This window comes from Indicator indicator, chromosome 8 (genome assembly GCF_027791375.1).
Source record: "Indicator indicator isolate 239-I01 chromosome 8, UM_Iind_1.1, whole genome shotgun sequence".
Classification (NCBI taxonomy): domain Eukaryota; kingdom Metazoa; phylum Chordata; class Aves; order Piciformes; family Indicatoridae; genus Indicator; species Indicator indicator.
Window position 1 is genome coordinate 5,789,296 of NC_072017.1, and position 25,932 is coordinate 5,815,227.

The 25,932-nt window shown below is 43.5% G+C and overlaps 1 protein-coding gene across 1 annotated transcript in view; it reads right to left on the reverse strand.

The window, feature by feature from the left end:
• The window catches only part of LIMCH1 (LIM and calponin homology domains 1), a 203,474-nt gene that overhangs the window by 13,498 nt on the left and 164,044 nt on the right, over window positions 1-25,932 (reverse strand). Inside the window, exons 20-30 of the mRNA XM_054382811.1 lie at window positions 25,143-25,364; window positions 14,638-14,731; window positions 11,829-12,001; window positions 11,064-11,169; window positions 9,107-9,181; window positions 8,351-8,379; window positions 6,896-6,979; window positions 5,139-5,231; window positions 4,051-4,155; window positions 2,519-2,655; window positions 1,012-1,133 (exon numbers count right to left, since the gene is read on the reverse strand). Coding sequence (XP_054238786.1) covers window positions 1,012-1,133; window positions 2,519-2,655; window positions 4,051-4,155; window positions 5,139-5,231; window positions 6,896-6,979; window positions 8,351-8,379; window positions 9,107-9,181; window positions 11,064-11,169; window positions 11,829-12,001; window positions 14,638-14,731; window positions 25,143-25,364 — 1,240 coding nt within the window. The remainder of the gene's footprint in view (window positions 1-1,011; window positions 1,134-2,518; window positions 2,656-4,050; window positions 4,156-5,138; window positions 5,232-6,895; window positions 6,980-8,350; window positions 8,380-9,106; window positions 9,182-11,063; window positions 11,170-11,828; window positions 12,002-14,637; window positions 14,732-25,142; window positions 25,365-25,932) is intronic.

The window sequence follows — 25,932 nt, forward strand, 5'->3', positions numbered from 1 at the left end:
GCTTGCAGGGGATCAAGTTGTTGAAGAGAACCTAGAAAATCCTGATTAGCAGAAGCAGTTAAAAACTGTCCAACCTATGCAGCTTGCTTAATCACTACTACAGACCCACAAGGATGGACTGCTGGTAGTATCTTCTGCTTTCTTTACATGAGCAACCTTTATCAAAGCACTAAGAATACAATTAAAATTGAGAGAGAGAAAACAAACCTACTGAATTGAATAAACAGCATTTGCATTTGGAAAAAATAATAACACTGAAACCTTTTCTATTCATAGATATTTTGGGGTTTGGAATCATCAGTTTTTATGCTAGGACTGAGAAGAAAAAATCTGAAACTCCATTTCAAAAATCTACATTTCTCTTCTGTCTTTAGCCCTACTTATTTACTTTCCACTCTTTGCCTGCATTAGAGAATCATGTTAAATTAGTGGATTTGGCTTTTTTTCTTTTTTAGGGTGACCCTGTTGATAGCTTTGGGGGAAATTCCTTCATTCAAGAAAAACACACTTATGGAAGTAAAAAAAAAAAAAATCTATTAATTTTAAATGTCATCAGACATTTCTAATGACAAAATTGAAATGGGTGTCACTTTAGGCTTGGCTTGAAAAGGTTACACACCAAGAATAGTGATATTAACTGGATTAAAATGGGCATAAAGAACCTAATTAGATATTAAACCAGAAAATAAGTGCTGAGAATGTGCTCTGTGTTTGAAGATAAATCCTATATATATGTAAGGTTATGTAAAAGATAGGAGATAACTGTGTTTAACTACTGCTGTGAACATGCAAGTCTGTAAAGGAGCTTCCTACCTGCAGATGAAATGCTCTGATGAAAACAGGATTTTAAACTTCACCTTAACACATTTATCTTTGCTAACAGAAAATAACTTCTGAGTCTGAGACATTCAGGTTTTGAAGATGCATGGGCACTGTCAACTTCCAAAATTCTTGGAGTTGGATTTCTGCAATATCTCTATCTGCATGCACATGAAGAGTCTGAAGTCTCACCCTGAGTCAATGGCAGATTCAGCCTGGCAGGTGAGAGGCGCTCCATCGTTGGCACCTGGTGCTCTTGCTCTCCTCCTTTCAAGATGCCCAGCTCTGGGTGGCCTGAGAGCACTTTATTTCCACTGCCAATAAAAATAAGCCATATTGCATGAATAAAACCAGGGGAAAATTCCATCTAGAATACAATGGCAAATCAGACTTTTGAAGAGCAGTCTGTTTTGTTTTTTTTTTTTTTTTTTTTTTGCTATTGTGTCAGCAATGAGGGTAACTGGTCATGAATTAATAAATTTGTCTTCAGATATGGCAAGTCTTGCTTGCAAGACCTCACACACTGTCACTTAGGCTAAAGCTCACTCTGGAGTTGTGGAAAATTGTCAGAGAAACAACTTTCCTTGGTGTTCTCTGTAGAGTGCTGAGCATCATCAGATGCTTCTTGTCTTTGGTAACGCTGCTGTTAGCAGGTAGGACTTGGAACACCACCTGGCAAGTTTGGGTATGGCACTTCTGAGACAGCCAGGCAAACTCAGATTCTGAGTCAGAACAGCTACTGCTCCTTTACTCCTCCACATGGCTTGTGAAACTTGTTCACAAGACACAGTGTGGTGCCATACAGAGCTGTTTAAGCTCTGACCTGGCAGACGTGGCAGCCTCTTGGCAAAGCCACAGACTGGAGAGGCAAGCCCTCTGATGTGCACAACTAGCACTGCATGTTGCCGTGTGTGGCAGTTTTAGGCTGATGCCTAGGAAGTTTTCCACAGATCTGGAGTAGAAAGTGGTAGGATGTAAATAAATTACCATTGGATGCAGAAGAAAAATAATGCTAAGGCCTAAATAACCCCACTGGTCTGACAACTAACATCAAGTTAGTTGTACAAACTAACCTTTGCTCCTTCTCAGCTCTTTGCTCTAGCAGATACTAGCTGGTTGCTTCTGCTGGCTTGCTGAGCTTGACTGCACTTCTTGTTGTGGCTAAGTACTAACAAGCTACTCTCTGCTCTTCTCTTTCTCTTTTCAGGGTGGGAGGAAGGGGACAGAGAGAGGGAAGCTATTGATAGACCCCTGGATTTGTCCAGGGGGAGTTCTTGTGTTGTTTAGAAATGGTAAATATATCTAAATGTTGTATATTTTGTACATATTCATTGCATGTCATATTTCTAGATTGTAGTTTTGCTTGTAAATATAGCTTCATTTGCTTCCACTGAGCTAGTCTGGCAAGTTTATTTTGGGGGGGTAATTTCAACCCACCCCACCATGCATGGACAAGCCTGCAGCACGTGAATCATGATCAAGATATATTACACCTATCACCAGGCCATCAAATGCTCAGGCTCCAGCATCAATCACAGGCAGATGTGACATCCCAAAAATCCACAGAATACAATGCACTGCCACAGGGCTAAGGTTCACTTTAGGACATGGTTCAGTGGTCATGGTAGTGTGTTGACTGTTGGACTTGATGATCTTAGAGTTTTTTTCCAACCCAGAAATGCTTAGGCTTGATCCATACCTCCTCTTTTCTTGCCAGAGTTCATTTTCCTTGCTTTTCAGAGATAGCATGCTGTCCTGCTCCCACAGCAGCTTTTTCTGCCTTGTAACTTCTTTTTGTTTGCCTTCCTCTGGAGAGCTGTTTGAAGCAGTTGAGTTCTGGAAGACAGAAGAGGAGGGAACAAGGTGCTTCCCTTGAATTGGGCATCAGCACATGCATTGGTAAAGCACGGGCTGCCCCCAGACATATTATTGTGTTGACACACCTCATTACCATAAAGAAGATCTCATATTATACAGTGGAATAATGTGACCTTGGTGAGGCTAAGTTTGGATCTGACAAAGACTTCAGCTGAAACAATCAATTAATTGGACTAAACTAGCATGGAGAAAAAAAAAAGCTAGGAACAGGCCAATTATGAGATGGTGTTCAGGATGACAAAATTAAACCTCCCACTATATATTTTTGGCAGAAATCCTTGAATCTAGACTCCTTTGGGAGTCTAGACAGTCTCTCAGTGGACTTGGGAGGACTTTGTGAGAGACTTCAGCTTGTTGCCTCTGCTTGGGTGCAAAGCATTACTCATGTACTGGGCATCCTCAAATGGCAACACCAGTACCACTTCCAAAATGGTAGTAGAGTGGGTCATAACTGACTGATGGAGCTTGAGTAAGCCATGGCATGACACCCTTCACTTCTGGGGGCAGGCACTACCCTGCCCATGGCCTATGCAACTCCACCCAGGAAGTTACTGCTCCACAGCCATGTGAGCCATGGCTGATGCCCCTGCACAGGGATGAGTGATAAGAAGGAGCAGAAAGTTTGAAAGCAGGACCAGATGATAGAGGACTCCTAATCCTAGAGTTGAATGGAAAAAGGCAGATGACTTCTTGGGTGTGGGTGCCTTAGGCAGGTGAAAATTACATCTGGGAATCCCACATCTACTCTACTGAGCTCACCTAGGCTGTCATTCTCTGATGTCTGGCAGTCACTTATTTAATTAGATGCTAGATGCATGGAGTTAAACATTTTGTGCTGCACAAGTGAAAAAACACAACAAAAATACACACACACAAAAAAACCCAAAACCCAAAGAGTGAACATTCCTGTGCTTTCTGGGAGGGATGCTGGGAGAGAAAAGGAGGAAGGCAGGATTCAGTTTCATCACAGATATGTTTAAAGCACTGTTTTATAGTCAGGATTTTAGGTGCAGGGAAATGACTTCAGATTTTGTTGGCTTTGAGAAGGTAACTAAAACAACCAGAAAGAGGTGACTCTTTTTTCACAGCACCAGTCAAAGGGAGGCAGCAGCATAGAGAGAAAGAATCACCTTCTGCCCTAGTCCAAAATGGGATGGTAGCAGTTTGCTTGGGAGAGTGGCTCTTCAGCTATAGCAACATACAGGCTACAGCATTCTGAGGTATCCCAGCTATGGAAGGGATTCAGGGAATATTCTTACTGCTCCCAAGCTTTGTTAGCCTGTAGTGAAGAATGAAACTTTGCACTGAAGCTGGCTTAGTCTTTGTGGCTTCACTACTCCAGGAGAAACTCACCACTGTCTTGTTTCCTTCAGTGGTAGAGGAAGAAGAGGAAAGGAGCTCAGCAGAGTTCGAAGAAACAATGAATGGAACTATAGTATCCTCAATTATCTTACGTTCCTAAAAACCACAAGATTAGGAGAGAGGAGGGGTTAAAAATGCAGAATGCCACCTACAAGTCTAAGGAGAAGCATGAAGTTTGGCTAGGTGTCCTATTTAGACAGCTAGGTAAGGATTTGTGGTACCAAGAATAATGGCAAAACCCCAATTTTTACTTCACTTCAAGGTTTTGCACTCCCTTTCCTTTAACCATTGCCATCTTTGGGATGGGATGTCCCAAACTGGAAAGAATATTCCACCACTGTTTCTCACAACACCAATCTGTTAGATTTCAGGAAAAAATAGGAGATTACACTTGGTACCAAAAAAAAGTCATATTCTGAAAGTTGAAAGAAATTTCTTGTTCAGAAGTATGGCCCTCCAACGCAGATAATAAGATATCAATTTGCATAATGCACAACTATTCAAACTGAACACATGAATGTTTTCCAGTTTCCTTCAATAATGACCCACATACAACAGCAGAAAACTACTATCTCCTATATTGCTCATATTCTACAACTGCAGGCTTTGAACATTTCTTGTGGATTTTTTTTTTTTAAAGCAGGTCCAGTTTACAAAACATCTGCATGATCAAGCCCAAGGCAGACATCAATTTCATCTGGAGTTCCACCAAGCCCAGACACCAAGTATATGTCAAAACACACAAGGCTCTGCCTCTGGAGGGAAGCCTGAGCATGCCCAGACACAACCACACACTGACTCACCCAGACTTGCACAGCAATTAGACATATTTAAATATTTAGACAGGTATCCTCAGAACCTCCACTTCCGTGGAGGTTCTGAGGATACCTGTCTAAATATTTAAATATTCTTCCTCAGTGCCTGTGGTAGTGCTTAAGAGAAACAATCCTCCTGAGAATTCAGCCTTGAGAAGGCTTTTCATTAATTAATCTGGGTCTGGGATTTCTTTAAGTTACCTAAGTGGGTGTATTGCAACACAAAAAGAGTCAATAAACAACCTCCTCCTCTGAGCCTTGTACCTCCTCATAGTATCTACGCTCCTCCTCTTCAACTTCTCTCTGGGCCTTTTCCCATTCTTCTTTCAGTTTGTCCTGCTCCTTCTGATACTTCTCCTGCAAGATGATAGGTAAATCCAGAGCAGGTACATGCCATACACATTCTCTATTAAGAGTAAATTACAATACATCACACTGAAAATGAACCTGCTAAAAGTGGTTTAAACAGAAACAGGATGAAATAGGAAGACAAACATTCAAAACGTTCATGGGTGTCATAAAAAGCTTCTTTTCCTCCTCTCCCCACCTGTTTCTAGCACTTATCTTGAACACCTTCATACCACAAGGAACTTTTAACATATCAGAAGCATTTTACTTTTAACATACTAGAAGAATTTTAATTTGAACATGCTGGAAGAATTTTAATTTGAACATACTAGAAGAATTTTAATTTGCAAGAAGTTTTTTTAGATATTTGGTCAGAAATTATATTTATGCTCTACAAGTTCAGTAATTCCTTGTTTATTATTATGCAGTATTAAGAGTTACCAAAAGCTCTCACACCTCCCAAAACACTCAGGCATGGATTCTACATTAAAAAAAAAAAAAACTTCATCAAAGTAGCAAATATACAAGAAAGCTGTGCAGAGACTGGTACTAATTTAAGGGAGATGCCAGTACAATTTAATGAATGATGAATACCTGTCTCAGTTTAAAAGATAAATGGATTTGAAGAGGGTAAGCTTATAATTAGCTAAGTAGCTTATTTTCTTCCTTGATGGAATTATTTCTTGAGAATTGTTTTCACACAGCTTTGCATTAAAAATTATCTCACGCAGATCTTTAAAACTGTTGACAGAAGTGGTTTGAACATGGGGAAGATTGGTGACTTCTATATCCCTTTCACACCAGTTCCAGCTTCTGTTCAGATTAGAAACTGCACCTGCCTAACCTAGAAGAGATGCATTTCCTCTTGAGAGAACACCCAAGTATGCCAAAAGAAATTATGATGAGAACTTCATACAATTTTAAGAGGAAAAAAACCCAACCATACTATCTAAAAAGAAACCATCTCAAGAATGCAGGAGACAAGCAAGTCATGCCTTAAAGATGAAAAAGACTCCATATCATTATTGTCTGTCCTTTGGCATTTTGCTTTCCTGTTTCTTTGGGACCAAACATAATCACAGTTTCAAAAGACACTGCTGACTGATGGTGAAATTCAGACAGAGATCTTCCAACTAGGACACAAACCCAGACCTTTTACAGCTTATTTTGCCACTAGGCAAACCCTTCCTCACAAAAATTAACAAAAACAACCCAATTCCCTTTGTGTCCAATTTAGCTTGGTGTTTTCCAAGAGGAAACTGTGAACAAAGCAGAAGTCCATGAAAATCTCTCAGGACCATCACTTTAAAGAAAAATGGCGTAGATGTCAGTGTCAGCAAAGTGTCAGTCTTGAGAAAGAGGATCCAAGTAATGAGAAGTCTTGCAGCCTGTGCCAAACACACTTTAAATATAGTTGAGGGTCTACATTTGGTTTATCTCCACACTGGAATGCAGAACTAAGTCCTCTGGGTCTTTCCATAGAGTGGGGAGGGAGACGTGCCCACACCCCACAGAAAATGTGTGTGTGCTCGTTTTATTGCTCACCTGCCACAGAGTTCATTCAAGCACCCACAGAGGATGCAGAAAACGTGATAGAAAATGCCCAACTTTTGTCCAAAGGGCCAATTCAACATCTGAACCACACAGTGGAAGACATGGATTTTCTTCCCTACCTGAAGCAAGCGTTCTTGCTCATGCTGCCACCTTTCCTGGCGCTTTCGCTCTTCTTCTGGATCCCAGGACCAAAAATTGAAACGCTTGTGTGAAGGAAAACGAAGCTATCAGACTTTGACACTACACAAGGCTACCAGAGAAAGCTGCACTTCACCTGGCCTACCCTTGGTGATGAGCTTAGAATGGGAAATTGAGAACTAGACAATGGTTCTCTCAGCAAGCAGACAGCAGTCTTAGCTTCACTGACACTTGGGATTGTCCGCAGGTATCCAAATGATAAAATAATCATTTGGTTTGCAAGGAAAGGCTTGAGAAACTTTAACTGGAGGGGAAAAACTATCTGAAAGAAAGCTCTAAGAAGCACTGAACACAGATACTTGCAGGTACTCAAATTTAAAGAAAATACCTACTTTGCTTCTCTGTAATTTTCTGCCCACCATGCAAACCAATTTGTGATTGCACAACATTTCTCATTTCACATGGCTGCCAGCACAACAGCCTGTAGCTTTGTATCCAGTTTTTATTCATAATAAAATAGAATCTCAGGCTTCATCAAGGATCCTGTTACATGAGACATGTTAAAAATCCTTACAGTCAAGGGAAATTTTAGACACCTGATGTCAGGCTCCTTTCCATTAAGAGTTGTATTTGAATCTGATAGGAAGAGGGGAGAGACTGAGGGAGCTGGGGCTCTTCAGCTTGGAGAGAAGGACCTCTCCAAGGGGTGACCTCATTCATGTTGATAAGTAAAGGGTGAGTGCCAAGAGGATAGTGCCAGGCTCTGCTCAGTGGTGCCCAATGACAGGACAAGGGGCAATGGGTGGAAATTAAGGCACAGGAAATTCCATAGGAAACATGAGGGAAATCTATTTCACTGTGAGGGTGACAGAACACTGGAACAGGGGGGTTGTGGAGTCTCCCTCTCTGGAGATATTCAAACCTGCCTGCATGTGTTCCTGTGTGCTCTGCTCTAGGTGATCCTGCTCCGGCAGAGGGGTTGGACTGGATGAGCTTTTGAGGTCCTTTCCAACCCCTAACATTCTGTGAGTCTGTGAGTCTGTGATTCTGTGATGTCTATTTCTTGTGACAAACAGAATATGAAATACTTCATGCTTAAAAGTAGCATTTGCAATGGCATTTTTTTCATTGAGTAGACAGTAGAATTGTGGTCTCCAGGAATTTTAATGTATTTAAAACAAAATGAATAATTATACATTGTTTTGAGATTGTGAAGCTTGAGTGGCTTCAGCAACTAAGTACTGTATAGCTGCCAGTTCCTCCAGGTAAGAGGAGAATGTCTTGATTTGGGTTATATTTTTTCTCTCTTATTTCCATGAGAAAAAAAAAAGTAAATCTCATTCTGATTTGGGGCTATTAAAAGAGAGTTTGCACAGAAACATTCACTTGCTAAACACATCTCTAAACCAAACAACGATGCAAATAAAGGTACTCACATTTGATTTGTCACCACTCTCAGGATCGGCTATCAAAAACGAACAAACAAGAACAAACAGGAAAAGGAAAGACCAAATTTAGCATCACAAGAAGATGGGCTGAGCCTGCAATTAAAGCTACTTTAGATCTGTATAAAAAGGCTTCATGTTAGTTTCCTATTTGCTCCCGCACCCAAACGCAAGGACTGATGGGCAAAGCAAATAACCCACGGAAACAGATCACACCCATCACCAACACAACTACTTTTTATCTGGATATAGAGGAGCACAAGACTAACTAACATTAGCTTCTACTCTACCACTAGCTAATGCCATCTACTTCTGGCCACAGACATTAAGCAGTGTTTGTACACTGTTACCTACCTTGATCTACTTTTTCCCTTTGTGATTCAGTGCAAGGAAGGAAAAAGCACAGCGCAGCTAAAAGGATGGGACTACACTACTCAAGAGCCACAGTTACCAAGAGAACCATTGCCATTTGCTATCCAAACATCTTTGAAAATTAGGCTGATCGAAAGAAAATTAAAAGGGAAAAAAAAAAAATTGCTTGGCAAGTGATTCTGTTTGGGTGCCTGAAACCAGAGCATCGCACCAGTGCGTAACCCAACAGCTCTTTGTCAACTGTGCAGCAGGAAGAGACACTTTCTACGGAAGCGAGAGGTAGAACCGGTCCCCCATGATCATCAGCTTTCACCCCCAGCCCCACGTCCGGAGACACCTGCGGCTGGAGGCAGCAGAGAGGGCCGAAGCATTTACCTGACTGCGAGAAAAACTGTGAGCGCCGCCAGTTGTTGCGAAGCCTGAGCGGAAGCGCGGCCCCGCGGGCCGGCTCTGCAGGCACCGGCACCGAGACAAAATGAGAAACACAGCGTGGTCAAAAGGTGAGGACGGACTCTCCGACTCAACTGCCTTGGCCACGAAAGTGAGCTTTCCCACCACAGTGGCTTTGGCCCATTGCTCCTAGTTTATGATGGGCCTTTCTGGATTCAGATGTGCTCAGGCAGCCCACAAGGTCAACAGCGTCTTAGCTTGGATCAGGAATAGTGTGACCAGCAGGATAGGGAAGTGATCGTGCCCCTGTGCTCGGCACTGGTGAGGTGTCATCGTGAATATTGGGTTCAGTTTTGGGCTTCTCACTTTAAGAAGGACATTGAGGTGCTGGAGCAGGTTCAGGGAAAGGCAACAAAGCTGGTGAAGAGTCTGGGCTGGTGAGGAATGGCTGAAGGAAATGGGATTGTTTAGTCTGGAAAAGAGGAGAGACCTTCTCGCTCCCTGCAGCTCCCTGAAAGAAGGTTGGAGTGAGGTAGAGGTTGGTCTCTTCTCTCTAGCATCAGGTGACAGGACAAGAAGAAATGGCCTGAAATTGTGCCAGGGGAGGTTTAGGTTGGATACTAGGAAAAAATTCTTTACAGAAAGAGTGGTCAGGCATTGGAAGAGGCTGGCCAGGGAGGTGGTGGAGTCACCATCCCTGGAGGTGTTCAAGAAACACGTGGACATGGCACTTCAAAACATGGTTTAATGGCTGTGTTAGGTCGATGGCTGGACTCTTAGAGGTCTTTTCCAACTCAAACAATCCTACGATTCTCTGGCAGCTGATGCTACAGGAGAGCTCGGGCACAGTAATGCCAGTCAAGGGCAGCCACTCCTTCAAGCCTTTGAAGCCTTTGCGTGGTGCTTGCACTCATTCCTGCTGCAGAGAGAGGCTTTAAAGGACTCTGAGATCCTTTCAGCGCCATACATGCTGTAACCGCTAGAGAGCAGCCAAGTGTTTCAGCATCCCTCAGAAAACAGGAGACCAACCATCTGCTACTCGATGTTTGGACTGATTCCTGCCTAACGTAAAACGGGTATCGCTCCTGAAGCCTCTTTGGAAAGCACCTCCCCACTTAAAACGAGTGGGACTTCTACCCCTTCTCAGACAATCCCCTTTTCCAACCACCTTCAGCAGCTCCAGTCTTGAAAACTCTGGGATAATCAGTGTACTGCCTACACAGACACTAACAACCTAATAAAATTCTCAGGGGAAAGAAAACTTCATGATTATTGTTCTCTTTCTTTCACAATACCTTCATATGTGCATCTCTAAATTCAACATAAAATCAAACTAACTACTAAACATTATCAGAAATGCAACATAAAATCAAACTACTAAACATTATCAGAAATTCAACATAAAATCAAACTACTAAACATTATCAGAACTTTGTCATGAGGGCAAAACCCCCAAAACAGTTCTGCTTTGCAAGAACTCGTGGTGGGCACAGGCTAAATACAGGGATGTGGCCAGGCATGTGTACTGTTCATCTACAAGAAGGAGCTCTACAGGAGCAGCCAAGTGCAGAATTTAGCTCCAGAAGTTTTCATTGTGAGATAAAACCAGCTGCTAAGCCATTTTCATCTGTGAGCAGCAGTATTAATAACATATAATAATAACTGACATAATACAGCTTTTATCACTAGGCCAGGTAAGCGCAAGATAGGGCTCTTCCTGCTACCCTCACCCCCTTGTCACAATTCTGCTGCTGTATTTAAGGGGAGCAGCCAAAAGGGTCCTTGCATCACAGAATCCAGACTACCAATACCACTCATACCCAACTAGAAAATAACCAGTTTAGCTCCACAAGCTTCCAGGTCATGGATGAAATGCTTCTCTATGAACACCACATGCACATAGTTACTGTCCCACTGAATTCTCCAAATGCTTTTTGCTCACCTTGTAGACCAGAATACTGCAGAGTAACTTGGCTGGGCTCAGGTAGTTTCTTTAAAAATGGCAACACTACACTCCCCTCTTGTTCCAGGGCTTTTGGTTTCATCCCCTGTTCAGACATTTGGGAGCAGAAAAAAAGATTCAAAAGTCAGCAGGTTCAGTCAAAGGTTGACATAAACCCACTCTACTTATTTTTCTGAATTGACTTTATTAAAGATGAAGCCTCTGTCTCCAGAGTTACAACACGAAGCTGTAGCACTGAAGTCCTGGAAATAACTGGCAGCTCTTTGTTGTTGACATTCAGACTGCTCTGCACACCAAAGCTGACCCTAACCCAGGACCAGCATCTCACTTAACCGACAGTGCAGTACGATCATGGCCATTTGTCACCTCTGCCACCACCTGCACTTGTTCAGCAGTTCAAGAGGACTAAGAGGGCAAACACCACTGTCTGCAGCTTCCAGATACTCTGTCCTCCCAGCACGTGGTGGGACTGGGCTTTGCAGGTCAAGTTCTCATTTCTGCTCCAGCCAGTTTAGAGGTTCAAATGCTACAAGCAGACCCTGGGGAGTTCCTTTGGAGGGGGATCTCTCTGATAACCACAGGATTTCACACAGAAACCATCTTCCCTGACAGATTGTTTTGAATGAACTCCTGAAGTGACATTGTACAGAGAAAAATACCAACTTGCACAACAAATATATTTTTCTGTGTGAGAGCTTGCTTTCTGTTTTGTTTTCTGCTCTTTCTTTTTCTTCCTGTACATACCTCTGGTGTAGCAGGGACCTCTGCTTCCTTCTGCTGCTCCCTTTCGGGTTTCTTCACATCCTTCTCACTTGAAGCTGTTTCCTCTGAAGGGACAGGACTGGGGAGAAATTCTAATCTCTTCACAACAGGGCTGGCACAAGCTGCAGTTGACTTGAATTGCTTTTGATCTGAACCTAATCCACAGAGATGAAAGAGAATGCTGCAAGGTTAAGATAGTTTTTCAAATAAAATGTAGATCTATTTCTTACAATCCAATTTCTTACTGAATATATTGGAAGTTTTGAAAAAAAAAATCTTTTTTCTCCAACAGAGGCAAAATTAATCCCTCAAAGAGGCAAAAAATGTAGGTGCTTATACTTGACTTGGGCATCATGGTCAACAAAGACAGCAAATCAGTTCTTGGGGAGAGTCACCCAAATTACTTCAGATGCTCCTCTTTAGCTGAGATGTGCTGTAGCCTACAACATGACTACTGAGGTACAGATCTCTAAGATGCTACCCAGACTGTATCACAGTTAACATGGTCTCACTGTCATTCCTGGAGGCTGTTTCAGCTTGTCTATTTCCACCAAACCACATCAGCCAAGCATCAGACAGCACGGATTGTGCTAACAGGAAGCCTTGGGCTGGAATAACCTTCTTGTCATTCAGAACTTATAAAAACCCAGCTGGTGAGACCTAATAGCAACCTTCCAGTACCTGAAGGGGGCCTACAGGAAGGATGGAGAAAGACTGTTTGCAAAGGCCTGGAGTGATAGGATGAGGGGCAATGGTTTCAAACTAGAGAAGAGCAGATTTAGATTGGGTGTTAGGAACAAGGTCCTTACTGTGAGGGTGATGGAGCACTGGAACAGGTTGCCCAGGGAGGTAGTTGAGGCTCCATCCCTTGAGATATTCAAGGTGAGTCTCAACAGGGCTCTGGGCAACCTGATCTAGTTGAGGATGTCCCTGCTTGCTGCAGAGGGGGTTGGACTAGATGACCTCTGGACCCCAACCATTCTATGATTCTATGATTCTAAATTCATGTTGGATTACAGAAGAAGGAACAAGGAGTGCAGCAGCCTACGGCTGAGGACTGTGGCAGCTAAAATACTGTCAGCTGGTAGCACCATTGGAAGCAGAGCAGTTGCCAGCATCTTAAGCAGTGCACCAGCACCCAGTCATCTCTCTAACCTCTAAAGCAAAATCTCAGCTTCAGATCCTGTCCCCTTTCCACCCACACAGCAGCAGTGGCAGCTTCTGAATGGACCCCTCTGACAGGCTAGGAGATTGAGCTAAGAAAGAAGAGCACCCCAAGCTCCATTAAGAACCTGCACACAAGCAAAGACAAAAGCTGTTCCTGCTGCCAGGCAGATGCACACTATATTGGAGCACTCTCCACACCACTAGTAGCACAGCAGCCCAGCACAGCGGTATCTGGTTTATACTGAACAGCAGAGGAGGTTGCTTGTTGTACAAGAAGGTCACAGAGTTTGTATTCCATCTACCCCTCCAAAGCAGACAGGACTAAAACCCCTGCTCCTTTACCATTTCAATTTTTGCAATGCTATCTCAGTTTTCCTTGCCAGCCAAGATTAAACTTTGCTTTCAATAATGTTTAGCAGCCGTGACAGCTGTGGAGCCAGACACAAGGTGGCTTTGTAATTTGTAGACAAATATCACTGCTGATTCTTGAAAGGAGAATTTGACTGGTTCACCACAAGACTACAGAATCTACATTACCTGCCAGGTGCAACTGAAGATTGTTAACCTCTGTGTTTTGGCATCTAGGAGCCAAAGTATTAAATCCAACTAAAGGAGGCCTTGTTAACAGCCCGTGTGCTTGCAGCACATCAAGACAAGGCTGGATATGCTTCTAATCTTGGGGAAATGGTACCCCATTGATGTTTGAGGGCAAAGCTCAATTGTTTCAGTCACATTTATCCTCAACAAATAGGAGCATTATGTTTACATACCAATTACAGCCAGAGCTCTCCCTGTAGTGCTTCAAATAGCACCCATAGCACGCTGAAATTTGGTAAACCCATTTGAAAAATGAGTGACAAAGAAAGACATAGAAAGGTAGTGGGCAGTGGACAAAATGTCTTCTCCAAGGTAATGTTTCAGAAACACCCTTTTGAAGACAATCGATTCAGTTTTTACCAGCAAATTCCTTTCCCCAGAGTGGGAACCATGCATAAAGGCTTTACAGCAGAAACTCAGGAGTTTGCACAATAGCATCCATTTTCAGGCTCCTACAAGGACTGAAGGGCCCTTTCTCATTCTCCTTCCCCATTTCATAGTGTCTTGGGGAAAACAAACAAACAAACAAACAAACAAACCCATAAAATGTTAAACAGAAGCTATTACTGACTGATAGTTTCTGCCCTGATTGCTTTCTAGTTACAGTATGCTGTGGCACCAGCTTTTCATTCACACAAAGAACAAAGCAGACAACACGCATCTTGAGCTAGGTGTGCCATTTGAACCACGCAATGACGGGACAATCCAGGTTGGAAGGGACCTCAGAAGATCATCTGGTCCCACCTTTCATGTCAAAAGGGAGTCTGGAAGAGATTGGCTAGCACCCTGTTCAGCTGCACCTTGAGAACCTCCAGCCACAGAGACTCAACCACGCTGTTGTGATGGACAAACATTCTTAGTGTGAAAAACGTCTGTCTCACGTTGAGATTTCTGACCTCTTCTGCATTTTCTAATAAACTACCTTGGTGCTGCTGCTCATGCATTTAGTGATGGGTGGGCCCAAGTCCTAGCCCTAAAACTGGGCAAGGGCAGGGGCAAGTGCAGCAGCAAACAACCAACAACCCACCTGGGGATGGGCACGCCGGGCTCGCAGGTCTCGCACTTCCAGGACTGGCATCGACCTGCTGGCTGGTGGCTGCATCTGCTGCCACCGTGGAGGCCTGCAGAGAATAATACAGTAGAAACACAGTGACTATAGTGGAAATAAAAGGATATGTTAATTCCCCAAGGCAGTACTTGCTGCTTCTTTGTAATGTGTTTGAAGCAGACTGGTTTAGAGCTCCGTAGGGAGCTGGGGAGTACATTTCAGAGCAGTATGCACCGCTTGGGTGTGGAATCGCTGGGTTCTAATCTCCTTTTCCAACCATTCACCAGCAACCATCATGCAGTTGGTTTGGAATACCTCCTCCAAGCTTTTAAAACTGGAGGCTATCTTGGATTGTGTTAGCAGGAGATAAGCATACATTTCACCCCTAGTTTCCTCTTCCAGAATAACACAAAACCCTATGCATTAGCGAATACCCAGCACATACTGGAGCTTGAAAAGTGGCAAAGTAATTAAATACTTCCTTTATTTCACGGTTGTCCAAACAATCTGTTATCTGAAGGGAAAAGCCAGAGTCAGTATTTAAGGTGATGAAATACTTGAAAGACTGTTCAGAGAGGACTGAAAAAATATGGTGAGAGCGTATCAAGCCAATAATCCAAATCCCTTTGAGGAGCCAGCTTCCTGACCCAGGACAAGGCTGCTGGAGAACTAAAACCATGCTGTCAAAACAAGGGGAGCACTTCAGCTGATCTGTTTAGCAGCTTCCACCACACATCCGCTTTCCCAATAGGCAAATCAAGGAAAACCTGCAGCAAACCAATCAGCCACAGCACAGTGCTTCTAATGCATGAAATGCTTAGAAAATGGCCCATTCAACAGAGGAAAACCCAAGCTACAGTCTACTTTTGGAAAAAAAGTAATGTGTTTCAGAAATAGTCTATTGGAGACTCGCTTTCCTGTCCTCCTCCCACTCTTCCATCTTATTAACAGCTGCAAGGGAGGAAATCTGATGAAATTTCCTCTTTCTGGAGGCAGGATTCAGACCTCCAACTCCTGCACGGATCCCATTTCCCATCCCTGCAGACCCTCATGAGCCTATGGCTCATCCATCCATGCCCCCTGAAGAGCAGAGCTGGGCTGTCACAGCTCAATCACAGGGACGTCTGCTGGCAGTGCCAAGAGGAAGCCAATGCCTGCAGACATACTTTGGCTCTACAGAGCTTTCTGTTGGCAGTGCTTGGGAATTCCTGCCCCTCTTCTCCTTCCTGGAGGGAGGCATGCTCTGGGAGGCGCATGGAATGTGTCTGTGAAGATGCCCTTGCGAGGAAATGGTAGGGACTGGTGTGGGGCCATGGTCAGGGGCAGCAAACTGGGCAAGCCCAGCAGGCAGTGAGCAATGCTGGGAACAACAAAGGAGTCTGTGGCTGCCAAGGGCTGTGCCGCCACCTCGCAGCAGGACGGGTGCCAGATCACCACCATGAGCCTCTGGAAGTGGCAGTCTCCCCTCTGGTGCCTGCTGGGGCTGGCTGCTCTCTGTCCTCTCTGCTGCCAGGTGCCTTCCACTGCACCCTCACCTCCACCCATCCAAATCCTCTGTCCCATGGGGACACACAGAATCATTTAGGTTGGAAAAGATCCTCATGACGGAGTCCAACTGTAAGCCTCAGCACTGCCAAGTCCAGCACTAAACCATGCCTACAGGTCTTTTAAATATCTCCAGGGATGGTGACTTAATCACTGCCCTGGGCAGCCTATTCCAATCCTTGATAACCCTTTTAGTGAAGGAATTTTTCATTATATCCAACCTAAACCTCCCTGGTGCAACTTGAGGTCATTTCCTCTCATCCTATCATTTGCTCCTTGGGAAGAAGGAGCAATACCCACCTTGCTACCACCTCCTTTCAGGTCTCCCCTTAGACTCCTTTTCTCCAGGCTAAACAAACCCAGCTCCTTCAGCCACTCCTTCTAAGACTTGTACTCTAGACCCTTCACCAACTTGTTGCTCTTCTTTGGACACACCTCCCTTCTGCCTAAAAGTAGTTCTCAAACTGGATGAGGCAGAGGGTGAACTATGGCAGCACAGAAAGTTTGAGAACTTCCTCTCCACCACATCCACTTGTGAGCACATCTATACCAACAGCAAACAAGGATCAGGGTTCCCCTTCTATGTGTCACAAGCTCCAAGGAGGGACCGTTGCTGGAAGTGAAGCACAGGCTAAGAAACAGGTCCCAGAGAAATGCTCCAAAGAGTGCAAGTCCTGTGTCCCAGCTTTGCTCCATGCTATTCTGTTGCTCTTTTCTCCTTTATAACCCACCTCTCCCTTTTCCAGCCCATCTTGATGCCAGCCTGTGTTTCAGTGAGAGCCTTCTCAATGAAAACTCCAACAGAACATGAAAAATAAAGAAAATACCTCCTTCAGCTTTAGGTCTGTCTCCTGACGTGACAGCAACCAGGGGAGAAGCTACTAGAACCCCTTCCTGACCTTGCTCAATGCAGAAATAAGTATTTCTTTTCTCCATGAAGACAACCAGGCAGTGTAACAGGATGCCGAGACAGGTTGTGCCAGCTTTGTCCTTGGAAGATTTCAAGACTCCCATGAACAAGCCCTTAGCAAGCCACTCTGATCTTGTGCCTGATCCTGCTTTGAGCAGAAGACTCAGCTAGAGTCCTACAACCTGAATTATTCTGTCATTCTGTAGCGTCCATTAAACTTAAAACAAAAACAAAAACAAAAAAAAAAAGAAAAAAAAAAAGGCTGTTATCAAGAGCTCAGGGTTTGTCCTAAACAAGGTAGATTTTTAACTGGAAAAGCAAGAGGAACCTACCCAACAACTATTCACTGCTCCAAAGCATAAGGCCTTCCAAAAAAATGGTTGCAAATTTCAATTATTAATGTTTATATTGTAGGTAGTGGAGGGTTTTGGGTGGTTGGTTGGATGGTTTGGGTTTGGTTGTTTTGGTTTTTTTTTTTTGCCTTTGGTAAAGCAATAGAACTTGCCTTCCACTTTCAAAAAGAAACTGTCCAAACTGGAAAATTCCCCTCCTTTGCCTTCCCCCCCCCCTCCCCCCCCAAAAAAAAAAATCAGCTTTAATTTCAACCCTGGGGGCTTTAAAGCTATACAGTAAGGATGATACAGAAAGCACTAAACAGTGTTCCATATAGCCAGGGAAATCAAGTGCTGACTGGAGCACAGCCCCACTGGCCTCTCAGAGGGTTTAAAAGCTCAGTGACTGCACAGACATGATGCACTTTTATCACCTCTAGGTCTAGAGTGACCTCAGGAACCTAAATATGGTGCTGAGTCCTGTAGCTTTCCTGCACAAGTGCAATAAACTACCTATAACCTACATCCAGGAGGTCAAATCAGGCAATGACATAGATGTTATTTATAGAAATTCTTTCAAAAGAGAGTTAAAAAGAAAAAAAAAAGAAAAAAGAGCCACTACTTGCTGCAGGGAAACTGAATTTTGCAGTTCTGTTCCTGCTCACGAGACTTGACTCTTCCTCCTCCCTCTGCTGAGCAATTAAATGTTTGTGAGATAGAGCTAAAAATAAAAACCTGATTAGTAAGTAATTTATAAAAAATAAATTAAGTCAGCTTCACTGGGGAGCTCTCTCATTCCCAGTATATCTAATCCTATTTCTAAACCCAATATCCACAGGTATATGACACAGGTAGGAAAATTCTTGTACTGACACAGCTGATAAAATGTCTTTTCTGCCACAGCCTCTCATCTTTCCTATGTAGTAAATGTCTTGTAACCAAATGGTGATGTTAGCACTGGAGATGAAAAAGCTGTGCAAGCATTGCACTGGACCCAAGAGGATCATATTTTGATGCAGACACTGAAAAACCAAACAGCTCAGTGAGGGACATTTCTGAGGCATTTCAGAGGAACTCCCATGCTTTGGAATGAAGGACCTCTTGTGCAAAGGTGTCACTCTGCAGGACCACAGAGCCACTCCACATGCTGGCTGAGCTGCAGGTGCTTATGAGGGAATTTCACACAACACCACCGTAGGCAATGAAGCCTTCAAGGGAAGTAGGAATATCCTTGCTGCATAGGTGCTGTGGTTTTCTCTGCCCGCAGGTCCAGGCTGGTGTGAAGATTATCTCATTAACTCTTGAAAACTGAAGAATACTGTCTATATGGTTGGTGTTTTTATTACCCCTACATATTAGCATCATAGAATCATAGAATGGTCCAGGCCAGAAGGGACTTCCAAAGGTTTTCCAGTCCTACCTCCCCGCAGTCAGCAGGGACATCCCCAACTAGATCAGGCTGCCCAGAGCCCTGTTGAGCTTCACCTTGAATATCTCCAGAGATGGAGCCACAACTACCTCCCTGGACAACTTGTTCCAGTGTTCCACTACCCTCATAGGAAAGAACTTGTTCCTTACATCCAATCTAAATCTCCTCTTCTCTAGCTTGAAGCCATTGTCCCTTGTCCTGTCCCTGAAGGCCTTTGTAAACAGACTCTCTGCAGCCTTCAGGTACTGGCAGGCTGCTGTTAGGTCTTCCTGGAGCCTCCTCTTCTCCAGGCTGAACACCCCCAGCTCCTTCAGCCTGTCCTTGTAGGTGCTCCAATCCTCTGATCATTTTCGTGGCCCTCCTCTGGACCCTCTCCATCAGGTCCATGTCCTTAGCTACCCAGGAATTAAAGTGAACTTCCCCATTTAGGATTTAAAAGCTTTAGTGCACGATGGAAAGTTAAATATTGGGACTGCATTTGCAGCTACGAGCACAGCAGCAACAGAGCACAACCCAGCACCTCAGTTCTGCTAACCAAGGTTATCTGTTTAACAAAGACACAAGCACAGCTGACTCTAGTGTTATCACTTATTAGGCATGGAAATAAATTAGTTCAGCTTGTGGCAGATAGAGTTTTTATCCCATAAATGAGGATATCAGTCCAAGTATTTCTTTCATGAAGACCATACAAGCCAGAAATAGCCACACTGCCCCACTGCTGGTGGGCAGAACCTTACATCCTTACAACCCCCTAAAAGTCCAAGAACTAGGAACACCTAAAGCACCGAAAGCGCAACTACTACAAGAATTCAAACTCCAAAGGAAGTTACAGCAGAACTTTATTAACCCTTCTTGTAAATGGTCAGTTAACACTACTTGTACATTAAATCATATGAAATATCATGACTGCATTTTCTATGGAAACATGACAAAACCAGTGAGAAGGCAGAGATATTTGGGAAGAAGCAGGTTAGAACTACAGTTTAAATGCTGTAAAAAAAAAAAAAAAATCCCTCAGGAATGAAATTGGTCACAGTCCCAATGGCTACATGTGGGGATTGCCTTGTGTGGGTGGAATTGTACACGGTCTCATTTGACTTTAAACTCTTCATACAAGGATTTCCTCATCAAAGCTGGCATTTGCTGTTGTTGTGAGTGGTAACACTGGCATGACCTTGGGCTGCCACAGCTAAGTGCCTTGCATGCTATGCCAGTGGAGTGCCACAGCCAGACACTGCCCTGACACGTTAAGTCATCTGCCTCATCTGGCACCTCTACAATGCTATGCTCAGGCCAGCTACAACCAAAGATGGGGGTGGATTGGTAATTGACATAGAAGCCTTCAAAGTATTGCAAGAAATAGCGTTAAGTATTCCTGCTAGGCTTTTTCCTAGAGTTATTACTGCTCAGTTGGGATGTGAAATCAGCTCCTGTCCCTCAGATGCTGAAATCTGCATGGCTATCTGGAGGCCAGGAGACATGGATGCTTGATTGCGAGCACATCCTGAGCAAAGCTCACCTCTAGCTGCTTTGAAGCTTTGCTGCTCTTCGCATCCTAAACCTTTTCCCCTTCGGGTAGTCCAGCTCTCCATGCATCCTCCCATGTGTTGGTTCAAGGCAAAGCTGGCAATATGGAACAGACCTACTTACTCTACAAGTGTTTCTTGTAACAAATCAAAGAACAAAGACTTGTCCTACCAGATATGTACAAATCAGGATTTCAGCTCTGCTCTCCTGTAGCTTGGCCAGCAACCCTCAACCACAAGAAAGCTTAGACTTTAATCTCAGTTCAACCAGTGGATTTTTGAAGATGAAGGAGAGTGTTACTTGGATATGCATATATATATAAAACTTTATTTTGTGCCAAGCATGCAGTGAGTAGAAACGGACAAGTTTAAGCTAGCTAGTGAAAAATTAGAAGAAAGCCAAAATCTCTTCCCACCATCACCACCCTGTCCTGATCTTTTTAAAGTTGCTGTCTACATTTTTTTGTTGTTGTTGTTGATCAGAGCAAAGTTATAATTAGAGCTATAACAAGCCAATAATTTCCAAAGGCTCATACAAAGATTGGTTAAAATAAAGTGATGTTACTCACTGACAAATTAATCCCCCCTACATTAAAACCTACACACATTTTGTTTTAAAACAAAACATTTACGTTGCCAACTTCTGATTCAAAGAGCTACAGGATGTAACTTCTCAGCATAACTCTTCTGTAGCATGGAAAGAAAACAGGACCCAGTGGCTGACAGTTAGCAGGGTGAGGAGATGGAGATGATTCTCAGGTTATTGCTGGCATTTCCACTGTCTGACCACTCAGTCTTTGGGCCTTTGCTCCTGTTTTTCCAGCTGCAGTGGAAAAAAAGTGTGCTTTACCTACTGCCTCTCTTAGCAGCACATTGCTCCACCAGCACCAGAGGGATATTTTCATCTTGCTTATAGGACAAATTTATCCTTCCTAGCCTTAAATCATAGGCAAAACTTGATAAGCTACTTCTTGAGTAAAGGTTAAGTCCCTTGTAAACCCCTCCCCCTCACCTAAAAATAATGAAACAAATCTAAGTACTCTACCTATACACTACAGACACAAGTATAGCATCTTGAAAATACTGTTCTTTACCACCCTTCCCACCTGCTGCAGCTTTTTGCATCTCATTTGACAGCAGATGTAGGCAGCAGATACATGTTGCCCAATCAGTCTCTGACTGCCAATCATGATTTCATTCTCACATAGACAGACTTCTCTGTCAGAAAGACAAGTGACACCGTGGTCTCACACACACAAAACGCTCCCCTGTGCTTCTCTAGCTCCCCCAAACCCTCAATCATATTGATGGTTTAAGTGGTGCAACTTGACTAAATGATTTTCCAAACTCCAGGCCAAAAGGGCTGTTGAAGTGCAGCTGCACAGCATCTTTCTGTACTGCAGACAACGCCCGAGGCCAGCAGGACAGATTTAGAGCAGGGATACAGAGCTTCAAAGGAAAGCCTGCCAGGCAGAGAGAAGACAGGACTGGTCCATTTGACAACTGAACTGAAACAGCAGGAGAGCAGCTCTAAGAGGGATGGAGGAGGAGGAGGAGGAAGCAGAATGCAAAGAACAGGAAGAGAATCAGAAGGGGAAGACAGGAGGGCCACAGGTTTTTTTTAATATATATATATATGTATATGAATATGAATAATTATATATATAATATGAAAAGGAATAATATATATATATTTCATATATATATATATATATATATATATATATATATGAAAAGGTAATATAGATACTCCAAAAAAAGAGACTCACAGCAGAAAATGAGTAAAATACAAACCCAAAATAAGTCTCAGAGCAGCTAGAAAGGAAAGCCATCCTATGAAACAGCAGCTAACAGGCAGAGAAGCTAACCCCTGTGAATCTTATTCAAAGCCTGGGATGGACATAGCTAACAAAAATTATACTAATAAAGGAAAGTATGCAAATCAAGGCACTGGAAACAAGTTTAGAAAAGGCTTTGAAAATATGTTCAATTTATCAAGGATTTCTCAAGGCAAAAGAAATGTTTTCTTCTACTCCAGACAGCTCTTCATCTCAGCTGCTTTTCTATCCCTGTTTCTGCAGTCTTCTCCTCCTCTCCTGAAAATTCAGTAGAGTTAAGCATCAGACAAACACTAGAGCCCTGGTTTCTCCTTGTGGGAGGTGGTAACAGCAGCAGCTTCAAAAGGCTTCCTTGGAAGGCCCATGCTGCTGGGGCAAAAAGTAAACCCCTTCTTCCCCTCTGGAGGGCTCTCAGTGACAGAGTTATTCATCATCCTTGCCCAGTAAGAGGCCACATTTTATGAAGAGTAGCACAAGTCCAGGAGGCTCTTTATTTGGATTCCCAACCTTCCTAGGAGGGGTTACACCTTCAGAGAGGAGTTTAGTATTTCAGAATCTGCAGATGCAGGCTGACATGGCTTAGTTGTCTAGAAACCAAAGTAAAACAGGTACAGGGAAAGGCTGAGTGAAGTGAGTCCAGCATGGCTGGCCATTTCCTGAAGATAAGGCCCCAGACTAATGATATCCCTATTGAGGAGCTGCCTACAGCAGTGCTGCTCTGTGCCCCAACACAAACAGTGAGGAAGCCAAGCATCAGCACCATGCCCCATCTCTGTAACCTGACATCTAAGCCTTTCCCATCCATGAACCACTCCTCTATGCTCAATGGCTAAATTACTGCCCATGGCTTAGCCTCAGGCATTGGGACCCAGAAAATTAAAACAAAGCAGCTGGGTAAAGAGTAACAAACATCTAGAAGGAACAGAACCTGTAATCATATCCTAGTCTGGCAATTCCCTCCCAGCCTCAGGCAAATCTCCTTCTCTTTCCCCTGCCATCATGCTCAGTGCACTGCACTTGTTTCCCCATGTGAGATCCTCCTCAAAGCAGTCTCCTCTCCTTGCTCTGCCCTTGACATGCTTGACACACACACCTTTGCTTGAAGCTGAAGCACATGGGGTAATTACAATGATTTGCACTACCTTGTCATATCATTGACAAAACCATGAAGCTAGTGATATAAAATCCTCAGTTAGAGCACAGAAAGGATCAATAGCACCATTTGGGTACACATTTGTTTACAACATTAAGTGCACCCAAGCTCACAAACCAGGAGGCATTCTGCAAGTGTCAGTCATAAGGAATATGGGAATTCAAAGTTTTCTGCCTCCTTTGCCATTATCACCACAAGGGCTGACACCAGAAGCAGAAAATCTGTGTTCAGCTAGGTACATGATGCTCAAAGCTGCAGAAAGGGAAAGATGAGAGGGCATCAAACAGGTACAAATGTACCCAAGCCTTAACAGTGGTTTCTGTTACAGAACTTCCTTCTTCCTTCCTTTATTCCTCCTACAGCTACAGTGGTCTGGAAATCCTAACAAGGGGACAGTAACCCTCTCATTTGGATTCTTTTCTGATTGCTGTTTTGCTTCTGATCTACAGCAAGCTGAGGCTCTTTATCTTCTAACCACTCCCATTATCAACTCTCCCATTGCAGAAGCAACCCCTTTCCCTTACAGTCAATTCCTTCTGACACGAGCAGCCTCTGCTCTGCCATCCATTCCTTCTGACATGAGCAGCCTCTGCTCTGCCATCCCTTCCTTCTTGCCTGCAAATCACTCACTTCTGATTCTATACCAGTTCCTTCTAAAATGATGGAACACCACAGCTCCCATGACTTGCTGTAAGCTCCATGGCTTGCTTGTCTATGGCCAGAGAGTGGCATGAAGCAGGGGAGTGAGACAAGACACAAGCCTTTTGGCATGAATCAACCATCACTCCCTGGGACAAATCCCTGTCTGCTCCATGTTATCCACCTGGCCAATGCTTGGATGAAATCTGAGATGAAAGCAAAAAATTCTCATACTTCAACTCTCACCCCATCTCCAATTCTCTTTGTTGTTCCCCAGAAAAGAACAGTGAGAACTCCCTTTCCTGCCACTTGTTTGCAACCCTTTTACATGCTTTATTTACAGGCTGGTCCTTATTTATTGTTTTATTTTTACCATTTACTTTTATTACAGTTTTGTAGCATCTAGATCCCTGCTGCGATATGCTCTAATTTTATTCCTGCCTTTTTCTCTGGGGAAGAGGGGGAGAGAAAGATGAAGAGGTAAAATTAATTTGTTTCTTTGATAAAGCAGTTAAGAAGCACATTGGCCCCTCTGAGCATTTCAATAGCTTATCCTCTTTTCTAATATTTCTGAGGCGGGGGGGGGGGGGGGGGGGGGGGGAATGAAAGCTGAATGCTCAAATCTGCCAGCACATCCACATCCTCCTCTTTGAAAACTGAAAACTGAGACTAATTATAATGGCTCAACACAGTCCAATTATGTTGCTGATCTAATCAGCTAACATCAGGAGAAGCACTGAATAAATCTGCACAATAGCTGGGACACAGAGTCGATTTCTCTCTGGCCCAGCACATTTATAGGCTGCTTATCAGCTGCATGACATCTGAAAAAAAAAAAAAAAAAGAGATGCTGGCTGCAAAAAGTTGTTGAATCTTCCTCTCCCATTTCTCTACCCATATCCCAAAGAAAGAAGCTTTTAATTTACAAAGGATTTTGGTTGGGTTTTTTTGTTGTTGTGTTTTGTTTTCTTTTTCCTCTCCTGGTCTGGGCACACCCTCGTGAGATAAAGCAAACACGTAAGTGCTCGGGTTTCATCAGTTAGCCATTAAATACGTTACGAGACAGAAAACTGGCAGAGAAAGTAAGGCTGGTTTGGTCGTGGTGGTCTTACTGTTGGCTCTTTGTGCACACTCTGAGTGGCAGGCCTCTGTAAACTGAGCTCAACACTTGTGGGGTCCTTCTTCAACTCTACTGGGGGCCTGTCCCCTCTGGCTACTCCGTCAAATTTCAGCGATCTGCTCGGCGAAGGAGTAAATATTACTGGGGTACTCTCTTTGTCCTTCTCGTCCACGCCGTTGACATTCTCTCCATTCATGCTGACTTTTCCATCTACCTGTGGAACACAGTTAAATAAACAGGCTGAGGAGGCAACTAGCATTCAAAGGAGTTGTGGCAATTAGGAACACGGTATTACAATTGTTAACACAGCCTGTGCCACCAGGGAAATGCAGAGCCAAGCACACACTTCATTCAACAGGCCAAGAGAGGAGAAAATCCTTATTTCAGGAGGGTGATAAACAAAATACAGACAGAAAGTAATATTTCTTTTTTTCTCTTCATTTCCTGGTTTCTCACATTTGTTCTCCCAGTAATAGAGATATATCCATCACACATCAATGAATTTTAAAAGAACAACAAAGATTTATGTTCAGTTTAGACCAAAACTGTTGGGTTTTGCATTGCCTCATGCAATGCATGACTACCCTGCATGCAAACTACTCTAAGTAATCCTTCTCTGGGGCTGGACCCAATGATCTCTTGAGGTCCCTTTCAACCTCTGATATACTTTGATACTGTGAAAAGGCAAGTTCTCCAAGCCTAATTACACTGATGAACTCCAGGACTAATTATCACAGCATCACAGTATATTAGAGGTTGGAAGGGACCTCAAGAGATCATCA